The 23,969-nt window shown below is 26.3% G+C and overlaps 2 protein-coding genes across 2 annotated transcripts in view; both read right to left on the reverse strand.

Annotated features, from left to right (window-relative positions):
• Positions 1 to 2,655, reverse strand: part of LOC100206506 (proprotein convertase subtilisin/kexin type 7) — a 47,507-nt gene extending 44,852 nt beyond the window's left edge. Inside the window, exon 1 of the mRNA XM_065794485.1 lies at positions 1,526 to 2,655. Coding sequence (XP_065650557.1) covers positions 1,526 to 2,233 — 708 coding nt within the window. The 5' untranslated portion in view covers positions 2,234 to 2,655. The remainder of the gene's footprint in view (positions 1 to 1,525) is intronic.
• Positions 2,656 to 3,087: 432 nt separating this feature from the next.
• Positions 3,088 to 23,775, reverse strand: LOC101239621 (vacuolar protein sorting-associated protein 51 homolog). The gene is made up of 18 exons (XM_065793300.1): positions 23,493 to 23,775; positions 20,243 to 20,328; positions 20,001 to 20,156; positions 19,353 to 19,426; positions 17,586 to 17,987; positions 16,818 to 16,917; positions 11,918 to 12,098; positions 11,701 to 11,829; positions 11,077 to 11,198; positions 6,729 to 6,833; positions 5,433 to 5,537; positions 5,301 to 5,348; positions 5,066 to 5,176; positions 4,871 to 4,983; positions 4,532 to 4,658; positions 4,311 to 4,423; positions 3,436 to 3,514; positions 3,088 to 3,331 (listed from the first exon to the last, which is right to left on the reverse strand). The coding sequence occupies exons 1-18, from the start codon at positions 23,704 to 23,706 to the stop codon at positions 3,302 to 3,304; spliced, it is 2,295 nt and encodes a 764-aa protein (XP_065649372.1). The 5' UTR covers positions 23,707 to 23,775; the 3' UTR covers positions 3,088 to 3,301.
• Between the last annotated feature and the right edge of the window lie 194 nt (positions 23,776 to 23,969).

Below are 23,969 nucleotides of genomic sequence, written 5' to 3' on the forward strand. Positions count from 1 at the left end.
GTTGCTTTTTTGGCCGGCGTCGAACCTCTTGGTTCCGAGGCAGAACTCTAACCACTGCGCGACATCTGCAACTATTTCAGATTAAATGCATTTAATATCTGCATTAATGCAGATATTGGTTGCTTTTTTTTTAATACTATGACTTTAAAATGCCAAGAAAGGATTGGATAAAACCATATTTTAGACACACCGCAAAAACTAGAGCGCTTGCTTCAGAATCAATAGATCCACGGTTTGATGCATGCTCTAGCAATATATCAGGGATTCCGGAATACATATATGCGGTGGCCAAAATTTGTGGTATTTTAAAAGTGTTTATATTATTATCTATTGAACTTAATTAATGTGTTAATATTGAGTTTAACTAACGTGTTGTTATTGCCTATTAAATTTAATCAAAAAGTTATTGTTACCTATTAAATCTAATTAACTAGTTTTTATTACCTATCAAATTTAATAAACTTCTCTTAAATAAACTACAAATAAACAATAAAAAACAGTGGGCTTCAAAAACCATTTAATAATAAAACCGTTTGTTGTATCCTATTTTTCCTATGGTTATTAATGTGCTCTTAGAAGACGTAAGAGTCATGTCACTGTAGAAGAGCATTTGATGAGGAAACTCAGTTCGTTTTTATTTTTTTTTATCCATGCTGCATATATGGCCGGAAAAGCCATCAGACCTCGGGTATTAACTCTGAAGCTAGCGCTCTAACCATTGCGCCGCGACTGCTCGAAACACTGCGAAAAAATTTTTTGGTACACAAAGGCTGTTAAAGCTGTTGAACTTGATAATTTCTATAACCGTGAACGTAATTTATATTAGGTAAATTGCAAAAAAATTTTATTGAATTATTTTAATTTTATTTGTCATAAATATTATTGTTTTTTTATAACTATTTGAAAATATATAATTAAAAATAAAAATAAAACGTAAATAAAATTATGCAGAGACCTTTCAAACAAGGAGTTGAAACACTTTTTGTCTTGACACATGTTTTAGAGATTTTTAAAAAAATCAATTGATCAGCACAAACTTTTGATATGCTTTCCAAACATGACACAAGTATTTTTTTGCTGTGGGAAAAATCTTTTTTTTATAATAACTTATTCCCTAGACGCTATTAATTAATCAGTACATTGTAGTAACCCAAACATTTATGAAAGATATGTTGTACATAACTCAATTAAACATTCATGAAGGCTTTTTAAACTAATAAAAATAAATTATTCATGTCGTAAAAAATCTAGTTAAATCATTTTATAAGAGGGCGTGTGGATAGGTTAGAACAGTTGTTGGTACGTCAATACTCTAACGATTTTTATTTTTCAAATCATGAAAAGTGAAATAATAAAGTTTTTTTTAACCATAAATCGAAAATTGACTCTTTTACGCAATAATCATAATATGCTATTTGGATTAAGTTAAAACTTTTTTATTTTTAATTTAATACTAGTTTTTCTGATTTCAATTTGCATTTGCAGTATGTTTCTATTTAAAAAAAAAAAAAAAAGAAAATCTTACCAAGTGCCACTGTGATGGAAAAAACTGATCTTTAAATTGTAGTGACCTTTTATATCGTTTTAAAACCTCCTCGTGTCGTACCCAATTAACATGAGGATGATTTCTTAGGCTAGAGGTTATTGAAGAACGTAGGTTTTTTATATTACGTTCAACTACAGGAGAATGATTATAAAAAGTATGATGAACAAGTAAATAATGTCCAGGAAGGTGCCCGATGTTTCCGTGACTGATTAATCCTAAGTCCTGAGCTATCTTTGAAACAGTTTTTTCATTGTCTAATTCAGTTAACAAACGTATGGCCCACGACGACGACAACTCTTTCAACGGAGAGTTTTTACTCTTTTTTTCTATACTAACACTGTCTTTTCTGTAAGGCTCCCTCAGAAATGAAAGCTTATGAACATAATTGTCTAAATAATTATTATAAGAACTATTTTCAACATTCGCAATATTCTTCACGCTTCGAAAACTTTGTTGGTGATCTCCCGTTGGGAAAGGTTTTTGCTTTAAAAATATATTTATATTATTATTTATTTCTACTACTTTATCAATTTTAACAGTCACATTTTTATAAGCTTTACCGTAAGATACCATATTTAGTAGCAAAACAAAAATGATCTTTGTTCTAACAGCGTTCAGTTGTATTTTCTTTGTAAAGTTGGGTTTCCAGCAAGACGTAATCCGTTCCCATAATTTTGTTAACGGCATTAATAACAAAAATCACAGAGTTACTCATGTAGCTAACTTTCTTTTTTATTCCACTTAATTCAAATAATAATCACCTTCAAAGATAGTAATGTAAATACAATTTGTACAAAGAAAATTCAAATTATAACGGATAAAAAAAACCGTTAAATAAAAGCTGCTTGCAACAAATATCCCCCATCTTTATTAATACTGAAAGTGTCCCGAAATATTAATTTTTCGATTTTCACCCAAAAACAAGCCCAAATGATTGTTTTGATCAGGTGACTCTAAATATACAGAGACTAGGGATCACGTGATTAGAAAATAGCAATACACAACTTCAGAATGCTTTTTCTTTTTTTGAGAAAAGAGAAAATTCTACTTAATCAGTAATTTAAAAACTTAGCTTGCAGGTTAACCTTCTGATCCCAAAAAATAAAATTAAGTTTTTTAAAAAAACATAACTCAGTTCATAAACCAACAGTAAGTTGTCTCTAATTCATTTTGATTGAAGACCATAATAAATATTGCATAGCGTTTTATGTACGACATATGCTAATTTTCATTTTAAAAATATAAATTTTATTTCCAATCGACTATTAAAAAGAATTTATAGAAGTTCATAAAACGGCAAACGTTCAGATAATTGATTATGCAAAAATCAAATGTGCACTAGAAATAAGATCGCAAAGTGCACAGAATTAACGGACGGATTATTAATTATCATTGATAAATTTATGGAAAATCATTCGAAAAAATCTTTTCCTCTTTTAATGTAATAGAGGTGCTGATATTAAGAGATTATAAAACATAATAAACTTAAAACCAAAGAACCTTAAAAAAAAAATGAAAAAAATAAAAAAAACTCGTTAGAATTGATGAACTTGATTTTCCGGATTATAAAAATACAACATATCAATATAAACAAATATACAATATATAAATACTATTAGCTAAACAAAAAACAAAAATAACTTCCGAAGCATAAATTTTTCTATGTTTGCTCAAATGCTTAAGATTTCAACGTCATAACGATGCAAAGAATTTTCTTTTTCTAATTAAAACCATCACGACATTTCATATTCATATTTAGCTTTTCTCGCATATCATTTCCACAACCTAAATTATAAAAAATCATATTAAAAAGTCCATAACAAACCAACACCAAAACAACCACACCAATACAACCTAATAAAAAAAAGAAAAAATATATATATATTTACGCTTGGTTCCATCATTTCAGGCTCGATGCATCGATGTACTGCACTATTTATTGCTTCATCGAGCAAAAAATGAACTATGCTAATAAATAAATTTGAAAAAATAAAATGAATAATTAGCTTAAAACATAATTAGGTCATTGCATAATATGTACAACTACATATTTACAAGGCGGTGAGGCGGTGAAGGCGGTGAGGCGGTTTGTACCTGGCGGCATTTATTTTTAGTTTTGACATGTTCACTTCATTCGTTAACTTTACAATATTTAAGAATTATGAATTATTATACGATTTCAAATACATTTTCTCATCATCAAGTCATGTTAAGTTAAACAAATTCTTTAAAAGTTTTACTTGAATAAAGACATCACTGATATCGATATCGTGTTAAAACAATATTAACTACTACACGCTCAATATATTGATCGAATGCTCAAAAAAACAAACACATAAACCTGTAATATTTTTTAATAATAAAAAACCCATTTATTTAGTAGAAATTTTTTAATTAGAAATCTCAATTTAAATTAGGTAATTTAAATTTAAATTATGTTGTTTTTCATGGGTGGGAAACCTGAGATCTTCGCTTCTTGTAATATAAGAAATGAACTTATGGTATATTAAATTACGCGATCCCGTTGATACTTCAAGATTTAAATATGGCCTCCAATAGTAAAAAAATTCTCAACCTGATGTTTGACTCAATTTTAATCATTTGTTTATTCATTTAAAAAAACATTTAAATGTCATAAAAAGAGTAGTAAAAGTTCTAGTACGCCCACTGAGGACGCCACTGTACGCCCACTGAGGACGCCACTGGGTAGAATATTTTGTATTGTAAAAATTTTAATGCAAAAAAACTAAATTGAAAACCGTACTTCTCATCATGCACAAATCTCCATAAATACATTTGTAAATAATGTGTGTCAACTTGAATTTGCTGCAAACCATATTTACTGAAAGTTCGTAAACGAATGCATTCAACTAACGTCTGAAAGTTAAAAAATATATAAATTTTACGCGGCGTCTGAAAATATTTACAATCATTATTATTATCATTATTTAATAAGTTTTCAAGAAAATGCATTTTAAAATATACCTTTAAAGCAATTTTTATAATTCCAGTTAATACAGAAATTTTATTGAAGTCCACTGCAGTAAACACTTCAATGCGTTCGGTAAACAATTTTTGTATGTTGCTCATAAGGCTGGTGTCTATATTTAAACTATAACCAAATCAAAAAACATAAAACAACAAAACTTTACGCAAAGTTATCTATATTAAAAATAAAAATGGTTCTTATAAATTTTGCAAACATCTTTAGAAATCATGTAACTAAATTATAAATTTTTTTGGTCGTTAGAAAGTTATATATATAAAAAGATAATTAATTAGAAAATAATAAGTAATAAATTATAGAAAAAAATATATATATACTTTTTCCCGTAATTCATTTGATTTCTTTGCGCTGTATGCAAAATACTGTGTGTCCGTTTACTAGAATCGGAACTAGGTGCTTTTCGAACGCCTTCAGCTAATAATGTTCCCACCTAAATATGAAGGATGGCGTTAACAAATAAACGCCACTGCATTATTTATAAAGTTTATCAGTTACAGAAATAACATAATTACTTGAGAGTCTATAATAGTAATGTCTTCAACTACTCTTTTCATTACTGCGCGAACATTACGCGGTTCAATTGTATTTAACCAGTCACGTGTTTCAACACTCTTTCGCAACATCTGCCAAGTTATATTAATTATATAAAAAAAAAAAATCATATGAAATAACTTCTAAATGTAATGTAGTCCAAATTGTAACAAAACTCTAAAAATGAAAATCTGAAAATAGTAACTAAAAAAATACTTGAGAAATTGAAAGACCCTGGGTGCTTACATATTGATTCAATAAAAGCTAAAAAAAAAAAAAAATTGAACAACATAAAATTTACAAATAAAATTTACAAATAAATAAATGAATAAAAATACTATAAAATACATGTGAGGTTTTTTTGTACATATCTTGCAGTGTTGAAGTCTTAGTTATAATGCAGCCTTGCTTGATTTCATCATCAACAGGAAACCATGATTCAGCGTTTTGTAACTAAAAAAAGCAACTAATTTAATTTGTTTCCTGAGGACAAATTTAAAAACTTTGGATTTTAATTTTTTTTATAGAAGTCATAATAAAAATATATAAAAACATATGCATAATTTTTTTTTTTACTTTTTGTCTGTTTTTTTGTTATTTAAACTTGAAATAATTTCCATTATTTCAAATTTAAATAAGAAAAGGGCATTTCGGAAAATCAATCAAAGTATCAATGTCTGTTTTTCATAAACACGACATAAACAAACAAAACTTGTATTGAATAAGTTTAACTAGTAAACTTTTTCAGCTGCATGTACATATTCAATCTGCTTTTAAAAATACTATAATAATTAAACCAACAAAAAGTAAATATGATAGTTTGCAGAACAACATACTCGACAGAATGGAATAGTTGTGATCATTTTAACTTTATAGTTTCAACACTTTTTTCAATCGCTTATGAAACTATTAAAATGCAGTTTTTTTAAACTTTTTAACAACTTTTTTAAGCAATTTTTTTAAGCTTATAAATACAACACTCAACATTCAACATCATTTCAATTTTTTATGAACTCATAGCTGAACTATACATTGATCAATATATACGTTGATCAAATGTGGGGATTTAATACTTTATTAAGCTTTTATTTTAATTATTTCCTTGATATTTCACGCCTAGAAAACAATCTACTATAACCATACAATAAGCAATATGTAAAATTTAAATAATTAAAACTGGACTTAAAATAATTAAACCTCTCCCCCCAAAAAAACTATTAACCAAACAATAGAAATGAGGAAGCACTAAAGCTTGGTTTCCAATAGTTGTAGAAATGCCGTACAACAATTGTACAACAATGTTTTATAATGGAAACATTTTCTTGCGTAAGCTGCACAACTTAACGTCGATTGTGCTAACTAAATTTATGTTGTAAAACAAAGGTTGCGGACGCACAATGTTGTACAACATTTCTACAACTATTAAAAACCAAGTTTAACTTGGATTTCTCTTACTAAACTTACTAAAGATTTTTTATAAATAATCAGCTCTAGAGTTTTAATATTCAAAGCTTTAGGTTTAACATTATGATGACATCATAACTAGGATTAATGTTATTATCCTAAACGTGTTCGGTTGTTAATTGCTTGCACATTTTCCATTTGTCCTACTTTAAAATATAAAAATTTAAATAAACTACTTACAAACTGGTCAATAGTCTTTTCCATAAACACAAAAGATAGCTTGCACATTATGAGAAGTAGAGAAGCAGGAATACTACTATTTTGACTGCTTTCATGTGCAAATCCCTAAATCAAAATGTTATATATATATATATATATATATATATATATATATATATATATATATATATATATATAATATATATAATATATATATATATATATGCATATATATATTTGCATATATATATATATATATATATATATATATGTATATATATGTATATATACATGGATATTATCTGGGATATCATAAGTAGTGTGTGTAGCGCCTGGTAAAGTTGCCATTAATTTCTCAAAATCAAAAAATACTGTCTCTGAAATACAAGTAAAGAAGATATCCCAAAACATATTATTGGTTCTGTCTTTTATGTTTATTGAATTCCTCAAAAAAAAAAGCAATAATTATCTCTATATCTATGTCTTTCCTATCGATTTCCAATTTTTTGAAAAAATCAGTACACTACACCAGTGATGCATGACAGATGTGATGTACTGATTCAATTTCCTTGGACATAATCTTCATTGTTTTTGGAATCAATGAACCAGACTGGATTCAGTGAACCATCAGTGAGAATTGGGTGTCACTTGGAATAACATCCTGTAGTGAGTTGTTATCTAATGCATCTTTTACCGTAAAAAAACCAACCCATTTTTAAGTATTAGTAATCTAACATATAAAAGTTAGAACACCACCCCTACACACACTTTTTCAATAAGTTGAGTAGCCTAGCTAGTTAAATGGCTATTTTAAACTAGTCTAGCTAGCAGACTTGTGAACTCTGCTAGATAGTTATGCAGCAATGTGCACACAGCCTTTTACTTTTTGCACATCATTGCTAGCATGAAGTAGGCTAGTGTTTAGTAGGTGGTCTGCACACAAAAGTAAGCCATATGTTCTTTTGCGAGTGACACAACATGTTACATGTTTGCCACTGCATCACAGACAACAACTTTCTGGGTCAAGACATCCAACACCAGAACAAAAAAGACAACAAATTAACAATTTTTGGAATACATTACTGAATCATGCAAGAACAAACAAAGAAAAAAATGTAAAATCTTTTTTGAAAAAAAAAATTAAATTTTATAATAAATAACTACTTTTGACAAGATATAAAAAAAACTTATTTTGCTAATTTGAAATAAATAAATGATAGACACACTTTGTGTGTCTTTCTCATTTATTTATTTCAAACTGGTCATTATTAAAAGTGAAGTGAAGTGTTAGAGTCATGTCAGGATCTTCTGACTGAGAGGTCAAGTTATTAGTGGTGATAACTGCCAATTTTTCTTTTAATTAACTTTTGCACACTTTCGTGTCCATGACATTATAAAGCGAAAAAATGGTGGAAAGCTACTAATGTGAACATTATGACCATGTCTTTAACTGTCTTACTGCTTGCAAAGTATACAACCTAACAGTTGCCATACTAACACTTTGGAGACCACTTTTTTGTGGTGTAAACTGTATTTATTGATCTAAAAAAAAAATAATAAAATGCAATATTTTACAAGGAGAAGCTTAGTTTTAAGAGAAAAACATTTTTTAAGAGAACTTACCATATTCATTATTTAGTTTGATAGCAGCTTCTTTAATTTCTTTAAGTTCTTCATCATTTAAGTTTGGCTTTGGCCCTAATCAGTTTAGAGTAGTCAGTGGGATGCATAGATTTGGAAGGTACTTGATACTATTAGTAGATCCATCATTTGACTTGATTGGTTTTAGTCACATTTTACATTCAAAACACTTAACATTTAATACAGTAACCTTGGTTTACTAGTTCTACAAAATTATGGTTTGGTTAAACGTGATTGAAAGATTAAGGATAACTTTGATGTTGAACAATATAAAAAAGCAATCAAGATGATAAATTTAATCAAAAACTTGAACGTTATATACTGTAAGTCAAATCATTTCTATAATTAATTTAATCAATTTCAAAACTGATCAAGACAGGTAAAAAATTGGTATTTTTTAACTACTTTTAAAAAGTCATCAAAAAATGGAGGGACATATATATATATATATATATATATATATATATATATATATATATATATATATATATATATATATATATATATATATATATATATATATATATATATATATATATATATATATATATACATATATATATATATATATATACATATATATATATATATATATATATATATATATATATATATATATATTTATATTTAATGTTAAGTCACCTACCCAAGACGGAGAAGGCCACTACAGTTGAAGAGGACACTATAATTGTGGTTACAAGCCTCTCTTAACTCTATAACTCTGAAACACAAATCTTGACAAACAAGGCTGCAGCATGGATAACAAGTTGAGTGGGGTACTACCAGGGTTGTGGTGGGGGTAAAACTCGGAACTTGATTCATATACACAAAACCATTAAAGTAATTAAGAAAACTACTAAAATTTAATGGTTTTTTAAAAAACCGCAAAACAACTTTATTGACAAGTTTATATATTTTTCTTTATTTGTTTTAAATTTAATTTAGATAATGTTTTTTAATTTACTATTTATCTTAACAAAAAACTGTTTAGCTTTAAATACCACAAAAATATGCTAAAATAATTATAATTTCATAACTATCAGTACAAAACAAGTTATATTTTGTTTCATAGAAACGTACAAAACTTTATGACTTAGAGTGCTACAAACTACTTAACACCTTCTTCATCTGAGAACAAGACACTTTAACATTTTTAACATGACATGACATTTTAACAAGCCCTGTTTTCTTCAAGTGTTCTTTGAAAAATTTGAGGTAATCAAAAATATTTTTTTGAAAAAATAATAAAAAGATATTTAATACTATGACTGAATGTTAAAATACTTGGCAAGGCCAATTCGAACTATGCAGGCACTACAACTCACACCAGAAAGCAGTTGAGTAATAATTTATGAGATTGAAATCTGTATGTCCTTCACACCCAAAAGTGTATCGTGTTGGTTTTTAAGTAGTAATTGTTGGTCTTCCACTGAATTTTCCTGGATTGATGCCATCTGTTCACTTAATATCATGAATAGTTTTCTATGGCATTTTTAAACAAACAACAATCATTTGTAGCTATACTCTAAGATAATGACTGAATTATGCATGATTTTAATATTTATATATTGCAAATAAATTAGTTTCATGTTGATTGATGACTACACAAACAGGGGTGCAAAGTGTGATTGTTTAGTGTGTTACCAGGATGAATATTTTGCATTTATATATATGAATGGTTGAATAGTTACTTATGAATAGATCTTTTTGGCCACAACTGTGTGAGTGTGTTCATTTAGTAGTTTCTTGCTTAGTCCCAAAAAAAAAAGTTTTAGTAGGACTTCAAACTTGATCTCTCTGATTAGAGCAGTGAGATTGCTCATTATGGTGTACTTTGTTATTATTATTACTTGCATTATTAGCTAAGTTCCCCATGTAGCAGAAAAGATTCCCTCTGCTGTTATAAAAACAAAATTTTGACCATTAGAAGATGGAGGTTTTGCTGACAAAATAAAATAATAGAAACAAGACACACATTACAACATTCTTTAACTACTAATAAAAATAATTATTACAATATTATTGGAAGAATAATATTCTAATAATAAAAAATAATATTCTATAAAAATAATTATGATATTATGAATATAATACTCTATAAAATAATTTATGATAACAACTTGTTTCTGAAAATCATTAAAAGCTGTAATAAAAAAATATAAATGTATATTTACTATATTACATTAACAGCCCTTGGAATTAGGAAAAATGATGTTGGCAATAAATTGCTGACCTTTAACTCTTTGAGGTCGGCAAAAAAAATTTAACACAAAGGAGTTACCATAAAACATAAAAACAAGGTCTGAGATTTTTTGACTAGGTCGGCATTGTCAGATGCCAACCCTAATTCTGAAGGGTGCATTAAAATAAATGCAATACAACCATACATTAAAATACATTATTGTGAAGAATTATTACATATTAATTATTTCAACAAAGGAGAAAATTTAATAAAAAGATATTATAACTTATGAAAAAATTAATAATTAGGGAGAAAAATAAATTAATAATTATGCCGACAAACGGAAGAAGTGAATACTGATTAAGCAAAAAAAAAGTGAATACTGATAAAGCAAAAATATGTCAGCAGTATCCAATGTGGAAACTAATAATTTATGTTGACTAATTGATAAAAGCATGATCATTATCATCATCATGATCATCATTGTCATTATGTAGAGTAATAAATGTTATATAAAATATAATAACATAAAATAATAACACTTACATCAAATCGTTCACTCAGTTGTTTCAAAAAGTTAACCACAAGACCTTCTCTGATGTCATCTATACAGAAAGGACCTCTGAAGTATGGTTTTGTAGAAAAAGCAATATCAGGATCAACGAATGCCAAAAATAAAAATAATATATATAAATTTATTTTCTGGATTATGTTCACAGTGAAAAATAAATTTTAGACCTCATGTAAGCAATTTTTTTATCAGGAATTTCTATTCCTTACAAGTTTATATTTTTAAATGTGCAAATTTATAACTTACAATACTTTAACAATTTTGTTAATAATAGAACAAACAATAATCAAATAGGAAATTATCAAACTTATTACATGTCTTATATTATATATTAATTATATTATCATTATTTATAATTATTTATCATTAATTATATTATATTAACTATATTATCATTAATAAGACAATAATAATAATAATCTTTCTTAAACATATATTTATAAACTGTGCATCTGCACTATAATAATCTGTACATCTACTTACAACTACAAAAAGTATTTCATGTTTTATTATTAAAAACATAAAATGATAAAACTGAATCTTAATAAAAAACTATATTTGAAATGTAATAAAAATTTTATAAAGTGTTTAAATTAAAACCTTCAAATTAAGAAGTACTGATTTCATTAGATCCTCAATGGTATGAAACATTTGATTGAAAATATCAAATATAATAGATTGATTACTTTTTGTTGTTACTAAAGCTTGCCTTGTATCAGTAATAATAGCTAAAGAAAAAAAAGGTAATACTACATAATGACATTTTGCTAATCTCAATAAAATAATACTACAGCTTTGCTTTCATCAAAAACATACTTAAAAGCTGATTAATGCAATACTCGGTGCAATGAGCAACAAGACTATGCGCTGAAAATGCAACAATGTTAGCCGCAGTTCGATCCATACCAGACTCTGGAATTAATTGGTGCACAGATTGCACTTTGCGATAAAATTTATCTAATGCTCTTACAAGTACAGTGCTGTCATTTGTTTGTTTCTAACAATAAAAAAAAACTACAACTATATATTATATATGTGTGTGTGTATATATATATATATATATATATATATTATATATATATATATATATATATATATATATATATATATATATATATATATATATATATATATATATAAGAAGAGTAATTAAACAATTACAATTGAACATTAAGACTTTCATGCTATATGTGATCATCAGACATTACATATCTAATATATAAATGCTCTACTTTTGTATTGAGCACTGTCTACCAAAAAAATGTATACATATGTAAGTTAGATTATTTAAAATTGAATTCATTGCTAGCTATTGTTCCTTTAAAAATCATTTGAGTAATTTAGACATTTAAAAATAATAATAAGACAGGATACTTTGTAAACTGCGTATGTAGCAGCATGTTATATAAGTTTCATGGTTTTTGTTTTATAAAATAATTATGTCAAAAATAATGAAGGATATTGCTACAGTCAGAGTTAAAAAGTAACTAATTAAATTCATTCACCTTACTGAAATTGAGTAGTTTTTTTGTAAACTTTGTACTATTTAAGTTTTTTAAATTTGTCCCTTTACTTTTACTTAAGCATATTTCAAAGTATTGTACTTGGCTACATTTTAAATCATATACGTTACTAAGTAAAAAAATTTATTATGTATGAGTATTGTTTAATATCACAAAAAGTATGATTTAATTCTTTTACTTGGTAAAAAATAGCACCATCTTTATAACTTTGCTCCCTAATAGCTTTTACTAATCTTTAAATTAAGTTAGAGGTTGTTTACAAGTTATTTCACATGATAGGTTGGGAATTACAATTGTTGCAAGAGGAAGGGGTATTTATCTTTGTAATAAAATTTTTTTTAGTCTCAAATCTAGAAAAACCTTTCCCTTTGATTAATAGAATGCTAAACATAAACCTTCAGTTGATGTATGTACACTCAACTACAGCTGTTTAACTTAAATTGAATTTGACATTTTAAATTGACTTAAATTTTTTTGGAATTGAGTTTTTAAATTGACTTAAATTTTAGTAGATTAATGTAGACTCCACTGGGGCTTATGACTTTATTAGCTGGGATAAAGTCGCGATAAAATAGATGAGGTCCATGACACTAAACTAACTTATTACTAATGAAGTTATTTAAATCATATTTTTATCAAAAATTAAATATCTTTGAAGTTTATTTTTTTGTTAAGTCACTGTTAATTTGTACAATTTTATATGAAACTATAGTTTCATATAAAATTCTCCACTTCACCTATACCTACGTAAGTCAGTAAATGTAACTGCACTGCAACTATGGCTATATTAGTCATTTTATGATACACTTATTCTGTAAAAATTTTAAAAATATTAAAAATAAATATAACTATTAATTAACATAAAAAATAAATATAACTATTAATAAACATAAAAAATAAATATCACTATTAATAAACATAAAAAATAAATATCACTATTAATAAACAACAATAACAGTTAAAGCACATAACTTTGAAACAAAACATCAACAAAAAAAAATTAAGGAGAAGTAGAACCTGCTTCCTAGTTAGACAAGCCTCTTAACTAGAACTTTTAATTATCCATGGCTCTCCATTCATACATAAATATTAAAAAATTTTAATTTTTTTTGCAAACAAATATTTTTACAGAAGGCTAATACACACACACACACACACATTCACACACAACTGTGCGTGATATACTCTAAATCACATAGTTATGCTTACACCGGATGGTAAAAAACAACTTTTGTGTTGTCTTGATGTTTTAGATAAACAAAAGTTAGATTACTTTAAGGAAAAACCATATAATTAATTGTGGAAACGTTTTTTAAATGACTGCAAAAGCACAAACTTAATTGACTTAAGGTTTGACTTTATTTTTTAATTGTTTTTTTTTACTGTTTATATTACTCTAATTTTATTTGATTCAATTTGTTTTTTTAATTTTGTTTTATTAACTTATTTATTTTGGGAACCCCACAATAGACAATACACCGACTGATTATTTGGGTATAGGCACAATGGAGTAAACAACCACTGACTTAAATAGGGAGAACATGCAAGGAATGTGCATACATCATCAAATGACTTAAATAGGGAGTACATACAGGAAGTGTACATACATGAACAAAGGGTTTTGGTTTGGGCAGGCAAACTATTAATTTAAAGAAATTGTATTTTTTTAAAGTTTAAAAATTTTTTATCTATAAAATCCATACATACGCAAAAAATTTAGAAATTCTGTCATTTTTCATTCACAATCGATAATCTTGTTCAATTCACAGATTCACTAATAAACTATAAATTATTCATTATACTTTTATGAGACAACACACTAAGCTTTCCATTATCATATTTCTATTAAAGAATGTATTAGGTAATACCATAACTTCTTCATGACAACCAATTTAATGTGACATAGTTAATGAATTGCGTAGAGATCATGTTTATATTTAAAAAATGTCCCCCCCTCCTTCTTTTTGTAATTATTTGCACCAACTCTTTGAAGCTACCCTTTTTGCAATTTTCTACAAAATTTGAACCATTTTCTGAGTAATTTTTAATTAATTTTCTAACCATACCATTTTTTTTTTTATATCAAATAAAAAATTATGGTTTTCAATTTAAGAAATACATTGTTTTTGTTTAAAGAGGTCATTTCCAGTTATGCAGCAAACTTTAAATTTTTTAACTTTCATATTAGAATCAAGTGTTATTTTAAAAATACCTTTAATGCTGCTGAAGCCTATAATAAAATAAATTTAAATCTAAAATGATAAACAATCCTCAAAAGACTAGATATTTGAATGTCTAAGTCTTTTGAGGATCCAAAATGCATTAATTCATTTTATAAAAAAGTATATTTAAAGAAATTGGAAACTCTTGCAATAAATCTGAAAGAGTTTTACGTATAAGCACTTTTTAAACAATGGCCTAGAATATCAAAAATCAATCAAGAACCATTCCAGACAGATCTTTATCAAAAAGAAAACTACTAAGAAAAAAGATTTTCAATTTAATTCTGCGTTTTTATATCTTTTAAAAATCTTTTTCATTTCTATGTAGTAGTCTCTGCCAAAAAAAGTCTAGTACCATAGTGAACAAAGCTGCAATTTTTATACTTGGTGATCTGATATTTAAGGAAACATAATTACAAGCTTTGCCAGTTCAAGCTGTGGGACAATGTTCAAAGTTCAAGTTGTGGGACAATATTTATTGTCAATATTTTCACAAGCATGACAAAGAAAAGAAGAGATAAATGTTATAGCCTGGTTATTCTTATCAAAATTCCTAGCATTTTGTTAACAAGTATCTCTGAGAATACTGAGAGCCAAATTTTAACCAGTGCCAGAGCAGTATTTTTAACATCTTCTTTAAATGGTTATCAATCCTAAAATCATCATAACTAACATATTATAGTTTAGGTCTTCATCAATATTAATTTCACCTCTAGAAAACATTTTTGATGGAATATGACTATTTTCTCCACTCTACTAGAGGTTTAAAAACTCAACTTTTGACATGGATCTTTTATTAAAAGTTACAAACCATGTGTTTCAACAATAAAATTCACTGTAGAAAGAATGTTTCCATTCTTTCTGAAGTGACATTGACAAAGAAGATATTCTTGTAATTTAACAGCAAATTATCTTTTCAGTACTTATAAGCAAACTTTAAAAGCACTGAAAAAAAAACAAAAAAACTTTATAAGCACTGAAAAGATTTAACTTGACATAATGACAAATTATTGAAAGCATACTTTTACCTCAATGTAGTTTCTTACATCAATATGAAAAATAAAAGTTTGCAGCTAATTAATACACTAGGATATTTAATTCAAAGGGCATAGTCACTGAAGATTAAATTGGAACTTAACTTTATAATTGTTGAAATTTTTTTTTTTTTTGAAGGAATAAAAAAAATGTTTTTCTCAGATTAAATTTAGATACAAGAGGTGAAACACTAAGAATGTTTGTTGGAGATAAAAGAGGTGAAACACTAAGAGTGTTTGATGGAGATAAAAGAGGTGAATCACTAAGAATATTTGATGGAGATAAAAGAGGTGATGAGTATGTATTTCATGTTAAAAATAGTTTGAAATATATGTATTTTCACAGGATATTATCATGTTCTTTGGAAAAATCATGTATTTAAATAAATTTTTAAATTCCTTTTGTGAACCATGGTTTAAACCAACATTTCAATCTCTAAATAATAGTTATTTAGAGTTGAATATAGTGATCTAAAATCAATATTGTTTCAGAAATGTTTGGAAATAAGCATTCTTCTGAAACTATTATATTTTATTATATATAAAATATGCTGAGATCATATATAATACTTGATAAAGTATCAGAGATATTGGACTACATATCTATATCATTGGATTACTTATCTATATCATTGAAGTACATACCTATATTGTCAGAGTACATACCTATATTAGCAGATTGATATGACTTAACTTTTGTTAAAAAATAATCATCCAAAAGTATTTTAACAGTAAGCATTCATCATAAAGTTATTTTGTATAAAGTATTTTCTGTTTCTGACAACATTTGAAACACTTGGAACTTAAATCATATTTTAAAATATGATTTAAATTCCAAAAGCTGTTAGATCATGTAAATTATTTATAAAATGAAAAAATTGTAAACGGCTTTGCACATATATAAAAAAAATGTCAAGCAATTTTAAACAACTAATACCTCACGTTCAAGTCTTTTGCGAACAAATTTAAAAAATTCAGCCATGTGATCCATTATGAAAGTTGCCAACTTTTCTTTAGCAGTATTTTGTAAATCTGACCTAAATGTACAAAAAAATTTTTTTTTCTGAATAGTATTAAAATGATACAAAGCTAAAAATAAACATAAACAATTGCCCTGGTTAAATAATTAACATGTTTTTTCATTTTCATAACCTATCAAAACTTATACATCTTGAAAACCGTTTAACAGTACAAACAAAAAAGTTAAATTTACTTGGACTTAAAGCACACTCATCATTTTGGATAAATTTTTTTGCTAATTTCATTTATGCATATAGCAACAAATAAATTTGAAATCTGAGTCTTTAAAATTCTATCTTTGCGAAACTTGATTCTTACTAAAACAAGAAAGGGTCTCCCATCCTTATTACACTTAAGTATGACAAGCCAAAAAATTACAAAAGTTTTTAACAATTTTTTAAAGTTATTTGTCTTTAAACAGTTATATCCGTTATTTGTCTTTAAACAGTTATATCCGTTATTTGTCTTCTGGATCACATTTTTTCATATATACTTTTTCTTAATAAAATATATAAGTGTAATTTCTTTAAATAAGATACTGCTAGTTTATTAAATACTATTAATTAAAATAAATTATTGATATTAAGTATAATAAAGATAAAAATATTAAGTTTAATAGTGACTAGACTTAAATGAATGACACATTAAAAAAAAAAAAAAAAAATCATTTTGAAAAGCCACTTACACATTTAAATACTTTTTAATAAAAAGTTCATGGTATGAAGCAGTGACAAGTGAAATATCACCCAGAAAGTTGTTGCAACCACAATCCATAAAATCAAGTACATCATCTCGTTCTATTTCTTCATCCCCAGTTAACTTTATTCTGAGACTGTCCAAGCTCTCTCCTACTTTATCACGAGCCAAAGTTAGAAATTCATCACATAAAATATTATTTGGTTCTCCAAGCTTCAATAATAAATCAACACACTCTGTGAGCTCTCTAGTTGTGGAATCAGGGTTACATAACAAAGAGCGCAAAGTCTTCATAAGATTTTGGATAATAACTTCACAATCTGTATGTATTCCAGCAAATGATGGCATATGCTTGTATTTATTTAAAACATCTTGAGCTTTTGAGTAGTATCTAAACAATTGAGTAGTACCTAAATAATTGAGTAGTACTAAATTGATTTGTACATAAACAATTGAATAGTACCTAAATAATTTTGTGGTACTCAATTGATTTATACCTAAACAATTGAGTGGAACCTAAATAATTAAGTTGAACCTATTTAATTGACTTGTACCTAAATAATTGATTAAAACTTGAGTAACTGACTAGTACCTATATAATATAAACTAGACTTTTATGATATTTCAACTTATCACAACAAACCAAAAATTTCAAAAAAATTTACCATTTGCCTTCAAAACCATCCAACTACCCATTTATTTCATAATTAGAGAACAGCTTCTGATGATTTTAAAATTGTGTATAAAAAAATTATATTTAAAATATTACTCATTAAATGTAAATCTATACTATGATGTAGTAAAATTAATTTAATAAAATTAATTTCCAAGTAAAAATTTTAAACTGATTCATGTAAATTTAAAAAATTTGTAGAAAATCTACATAGTAGGATTGATGTAAAATATTTTTAACTGATAAGTGTCTTGTGGATAACTTTATCTTATGAATCTGAATATACAAGACAATCAAAATGTAAAACCGTAATCTGTACTATCCATTGCTTATATTGTTGTTAAATTTATTGCTGAAAATTTGGAAAACCAAATTAGAATTTTAAATAAAATAACAACTTCGTTTAAAATGAATGAACTATTTTATTAAAAAAAAAAAAAAAATTCAGCATATTAAAAACATCAGTTTCTTACTTTTAAACAAATTTACTTCAAACCAGCCTACATGCCTTTAAGTTAAAGGAAAGCAAAAAAAGAAAGTTTGACTGTAAATTTTATGAGAAATAAAAACATGGATTCCTAAGCACTGATGTTAGAGGAAAAAAAACTATACAAATAAAAGTGAACACGAGAGAACAGTTACAGTAAAAAGATTGGCTTCTGGTTGATGAAAAAGGTGATAATAGATTTAACATCAGTTTTAATTTTGAAAACAGATTTTTGAAAAATGAACCTGTTATCTTGTAATAATGAAGACCTTTCAATACCATATGGTCTTTGATCATTATAGAATTTCTCATAATCAGTTGATTTATCAAGATTTTATCATATAGAACTTCGTGGGTGTTAAGAAAAGAAAATAAAATCAACTAAAAACAAATCAATTTAGACAGCTCCTCTCCCTCCTATCAAAATAACAGTAAATCTGAATGTTAACAAACTTTTAAAATTAACGTAAAATTACACAATTGGCCAGAATTGTAAAAGGTGAATTACTTTATTAAAAAAGTCTATAGATGCAGCCCTAACTAAACAATTGTAGCAACCTTTTTTAAAAAAAGTATACACATGAGAGTAAACATACCTAACAGCAAGAGCATACTGTTTCATTTCAATGCATTTATTCAAACGATTGGGAAGTTCAAACAAAAATTGAAGCTATAAAAAAAAAATGTTTTAAAAATTAAAAATAAATTAAGAGAAAAAAATCATATATTTAAGCTTACCATATTAGTCATTTAAAACTGTAACATTTGGAACAATTTCACTTGCACATAAAATGAACTGCATCCAAAACATTCTATATTTTCGGAAAAAGCTTCACTAAAAATCCATCACTACAAATTTTTAATCCTAACAGAACCATAACATGGTAGCAGCAGAATATTTTATGAAGTGGATTATCTAACAGACTGCACTAAAGCTGTTTTGTGAACCTTGGATTGATTTTTTTAAATGTGGCAGTTATTTCTGCAGCACCTAGCATTATTGCATTGTATTAATGATATAATTAATGTATTAATGGTAACACGCTTTATGTAAAGAAGTACAATATATTCGTTAAGCTGAACATCGACAAAATATTCATCAAAAAAATTTAAAGGATCAGTAAAATAAACATCAACAACAAAAAAATGATAAAAAATACATTTTGACTATTTTAAGGTAAATATAATTATTTGGTATTCACTGTCATACGAGTATGATAATTATATTTGTGAACATTTCTAACCTTAAGTAACAAAGTATGAACACCAGAAAGCTGTGCAATGTGACTCCTTTTGTCTTGAAGAGCTGAGTTAACTTTATCACTAAATTCAGTCACTGAAGCTAATGTTGAATCAAGTTTATTCATTTCATCTTCCATTCGTTTAAAATCACTTTTCATCTACAGATATAAAAAAAAATATTTATTTGTCTTACTTTTGTTTGCAATGATCAAAAACTTTAAAAGTTTATAAAATAATCAGAAACTTTTTTAATTGTATCCGTGGCGCTGATAAACTTATTGTAATTCTCGTAAACCAACGTCTGCATTTCGCTGTCAAGTGTTCGGATTTCTAAAGATAATGAAAAAATATTTTATAAAGATCTAAAAATGGCCACACCAGCCAAATATACAACTTTAAAATTTTTAAAGGTAAAAAAATTTTTTTTTTCTAAACACAAAAAATTACAATAATTTTTGATTTATAAAAGTAGAAAAAGAATCAATATATTGAAAACAACTGTATATACAGTACTTAAAAGAAGAAAAGTTTCTGAAAATAAAAGATTCTGCATCACACATCATTTTGTTTTTTAAATAAGAATAATGACTTGAGTAAGTTTTTCTCTTAGGTTAATCAATAAAAAACTCCTGATCAACTCTTTGATAAAAAAGTCATCAATGTAGAAATTAGTCAATGTCTTGAACTATAAAACAAATTTTACAGTATTTTAAAATAATAATAACCTTATTAAGAAATGTTTTTACAAAACTATAGTTTGATTGAGCATTTAAATTCATTTTAACATTTAAAGTATAGCAGGGTATTTTCATATTCCAGAAGAATAGAGTAGGGTATTTTAATATCCCAGAAAAATTCTGTTTGTTTTATCCATAAACTTTATCTATTTGAGCTGCCATTTCAGAACCCCTTTTAGTGTCATAGAAGAAAATTGCAAGTTTAAAATGTTTTTTGTTTTTATTAATAAATTAATAATAATACTTATAGTTTTAAATTTGTTTATGTTAAAGACAACTGGGATATTTTTGTACCCCAAACAAATTTTTTCATTTTTTAGTAAGTAAAAAATTTAGCTACAAATGAAATATATAAATGTTTAAAAAAACTTTAAAAAGTTTTCAATTGATAGATTGCTTGCCCAAACCAAAACCCTCAGTTGATGTAGCAGCACTCTTCATATGTTCTACCTATTTGTCAGTCGATGTTGCGACACTCTTCACATGTCCTATCTATTTGTTAGTTTATGTAGCAGCATTCCTTGCACTTTCTACCAATTTGCCAGTCAATGTATGAAAATTGTAAAAAAATAAAAAAAATTTTTGTCTGTTAATTTGCGTTTTTTTGGTTTTTTAAAAAACAATAAAATTTAACTAGTTTCCTCACTTAAATTTAATGGTTTTTACATAAAGTTTACTTGATTCTGTCTTCTTTAAACACAAAGAGTCATTGAGAGCCTTTTTTTTACCACAAATGGTAAATTTAGATATAGTCAAACTATAGAAATACATACATATTTATATCAGGTCTATTAGAAAGTTCTGTCCGTTTTTATAAAAACAATTTGCAACACATTAGCACATGTTTATTTAGTGCATGTTTGGCTCATTATTTTTATCATTTAGATTATTCATACAGATGTAGCAAATTAACTCAAAGAAATTTTATGTTTGTCTTCATTATAAAGCAATAGCTAGTTTCGAAAAAAGGACAGAAATTTCCAGTAGACCAAATATATACACATATTTAATGATTGTAACAACTACAGAGTTCTTATATCACAATTTTTTTTGTTAGTTACAAAAATTATGTCAATGATACCAACATTTGATATATATTTTGCACATTTTTTATTTGTTAAACACTGAAATATAATTTCTTTAGAATATGTATAATGAGACAACCAATAAAAAATGCTTCAGTTGAAGCTGCTAATATTATTTCTATCTTTAAAAAAATACCTTCAAATAATGATTCAGCTAACAAAAACCTTACCTAATGATGAAGATAATATCATTATTAAGTATAAAGTAGATGCTATCATCTCTGATGAAGAAATTAGTCATAAAATCAAAATTAAAAATAAACATGATTTCAAAAAATATATTTTTGAGGAAATTCTGAATAAATTTCATAGTCATAGGGTGCTGCTCAGCCATATGTACACATTACTATTTGATAACCCAAGTAACTTTTAGACTAGGCTTGCAGTGTTGATACTGCCTATAAACTTTTTATAACACCAGCATTCTTCAATGCTGAAGCTTGTAGAAATGGATTAGAAGTATTGTTTTGGCACAACGATTAATGAGCTATATGAGTTTATTGGACTTCAACTAGCTAAAGTATTTTACTCTAAAACCCAATGCATAAAAGGGTTTTCAGCTTTAATGCAAAAAATTGACTTTTTAACTTGCAACAACTCATAAATTTAGGTGACACTGTCCTTTTAAGAAGTTTATACCTAAAAAGCCAGAAAAATGTGGAAAAGACGGTATCTATGAATATTAAGTGATTCTGAACCATCTTACTGCATAAATTTTGTAAATATATGTCAATATAAGTCAAATGGACTACCTAATGCTAGACAAGAGTAGTAATAGAAGGCTTTTGAACTAAAGGTATCCAATGGTTTTTATCTTCTTAAAAAAATTAGATGCAAATATCAATTTTCCTTAAATAGTTGAAAATAATAATTTTTAGTCAAGTAGTAAAATAATAACCTACCTAAATAAAATCAACCAATAATAACCTACCTAAGTAAAATCAACCAATAATAACCTACCTAAATAAAATCAACCAATTCAAATATTACATGTGCTCTGGTGTTAGCAACAGAAAAACTTGCAATGTGCATCCTGCAATCATTTTATTTGCAAGGCTCATAGCAACATTGTTTAGAAAATAAATTTGTTTGTTTTTTTAACAAAATGTTATAATAATATTACCTTTAATAAAAAATATATAGGGAAATGATCTTTTGTTAAATGCACATGGTTGACTTTGATAAGAGCAAATATTTATGTATAAAAAACTAGATTTTGAATTTGAGTATTTTAAAACATCAGTCTTTCTTAACATAACTTTTTTTTTCCTGTTCTTTAAGAGGTTCAACACATTGTTTGTAAAAATTTTAATCATGATTCAAATAATTTATAACTACATTTATTCTTTTTTAACAAGATTCTTAAATATTGCAACAAAAATACTCTAAAATATTGCAACACAATAAAAAACGTTTATATTAAATTTCAAATCTTTTGTATTTATAACTTTATATTTTCTTTAAAGGGAGAAAAACTTGACTCAAACTAGCCCTACAAAATCTCATCCTACAAAAAATTTGCATTAGTATATTTATGGTCTATGGATGTGTGATATAATATATATCCCACAAAAATTTATACTTATATATTTATGGTTTATGGATGTGTGATACAATTCATTTTGATTTTTAAATTGTTAAATTTAAAGCTCAATAAATAACAAAAATATACGTTTAACAACTTCGCTTTCTTTATCCATAAGTTCATGTAATGTTTTTTCCTTAAATATTTTCTCCAAATAAGCATCATGTTCAAAATATGCTTGATCTATGTCATAAGGGTCTTTATTTTCTGCTTCTTGACTAGTACCATAGTACATTTTAAGCAAACCACGCTTTCTGCGACGAGAGGCATCATCGTCATCACCAAATACCTCATCATCCATTTTAAATTATGTTGTAATAAAAGTTAGTAATTGTTGGACATTTGATATTTGAAAAATCTTTTAATTACTAAAATAAATCAAACATATGTATGTATGTGTGTATGTATCCATGCATGCATGCATGTGTATAATGATTGATTACAAACATATATATATATATATATATATATATATATATATATATATATATATATATATATATATAGATATATATAAATATATATATATATATATAAATAAGTTTAATTTTGCTGTGAGCATAT

Source organism: Hydra vulgaris, chromosome 03, assembly GCF_038396675.1.
Source record: "Hydra vulgaris chromosome 03, alternate assembly HydraT2T_AEP".
NCBI lineage: Eukaryota > Metazoa > Cnidaria > Hydrozoa > Anthoathecata > Hydridae > Hydra > Hydra vulgaris.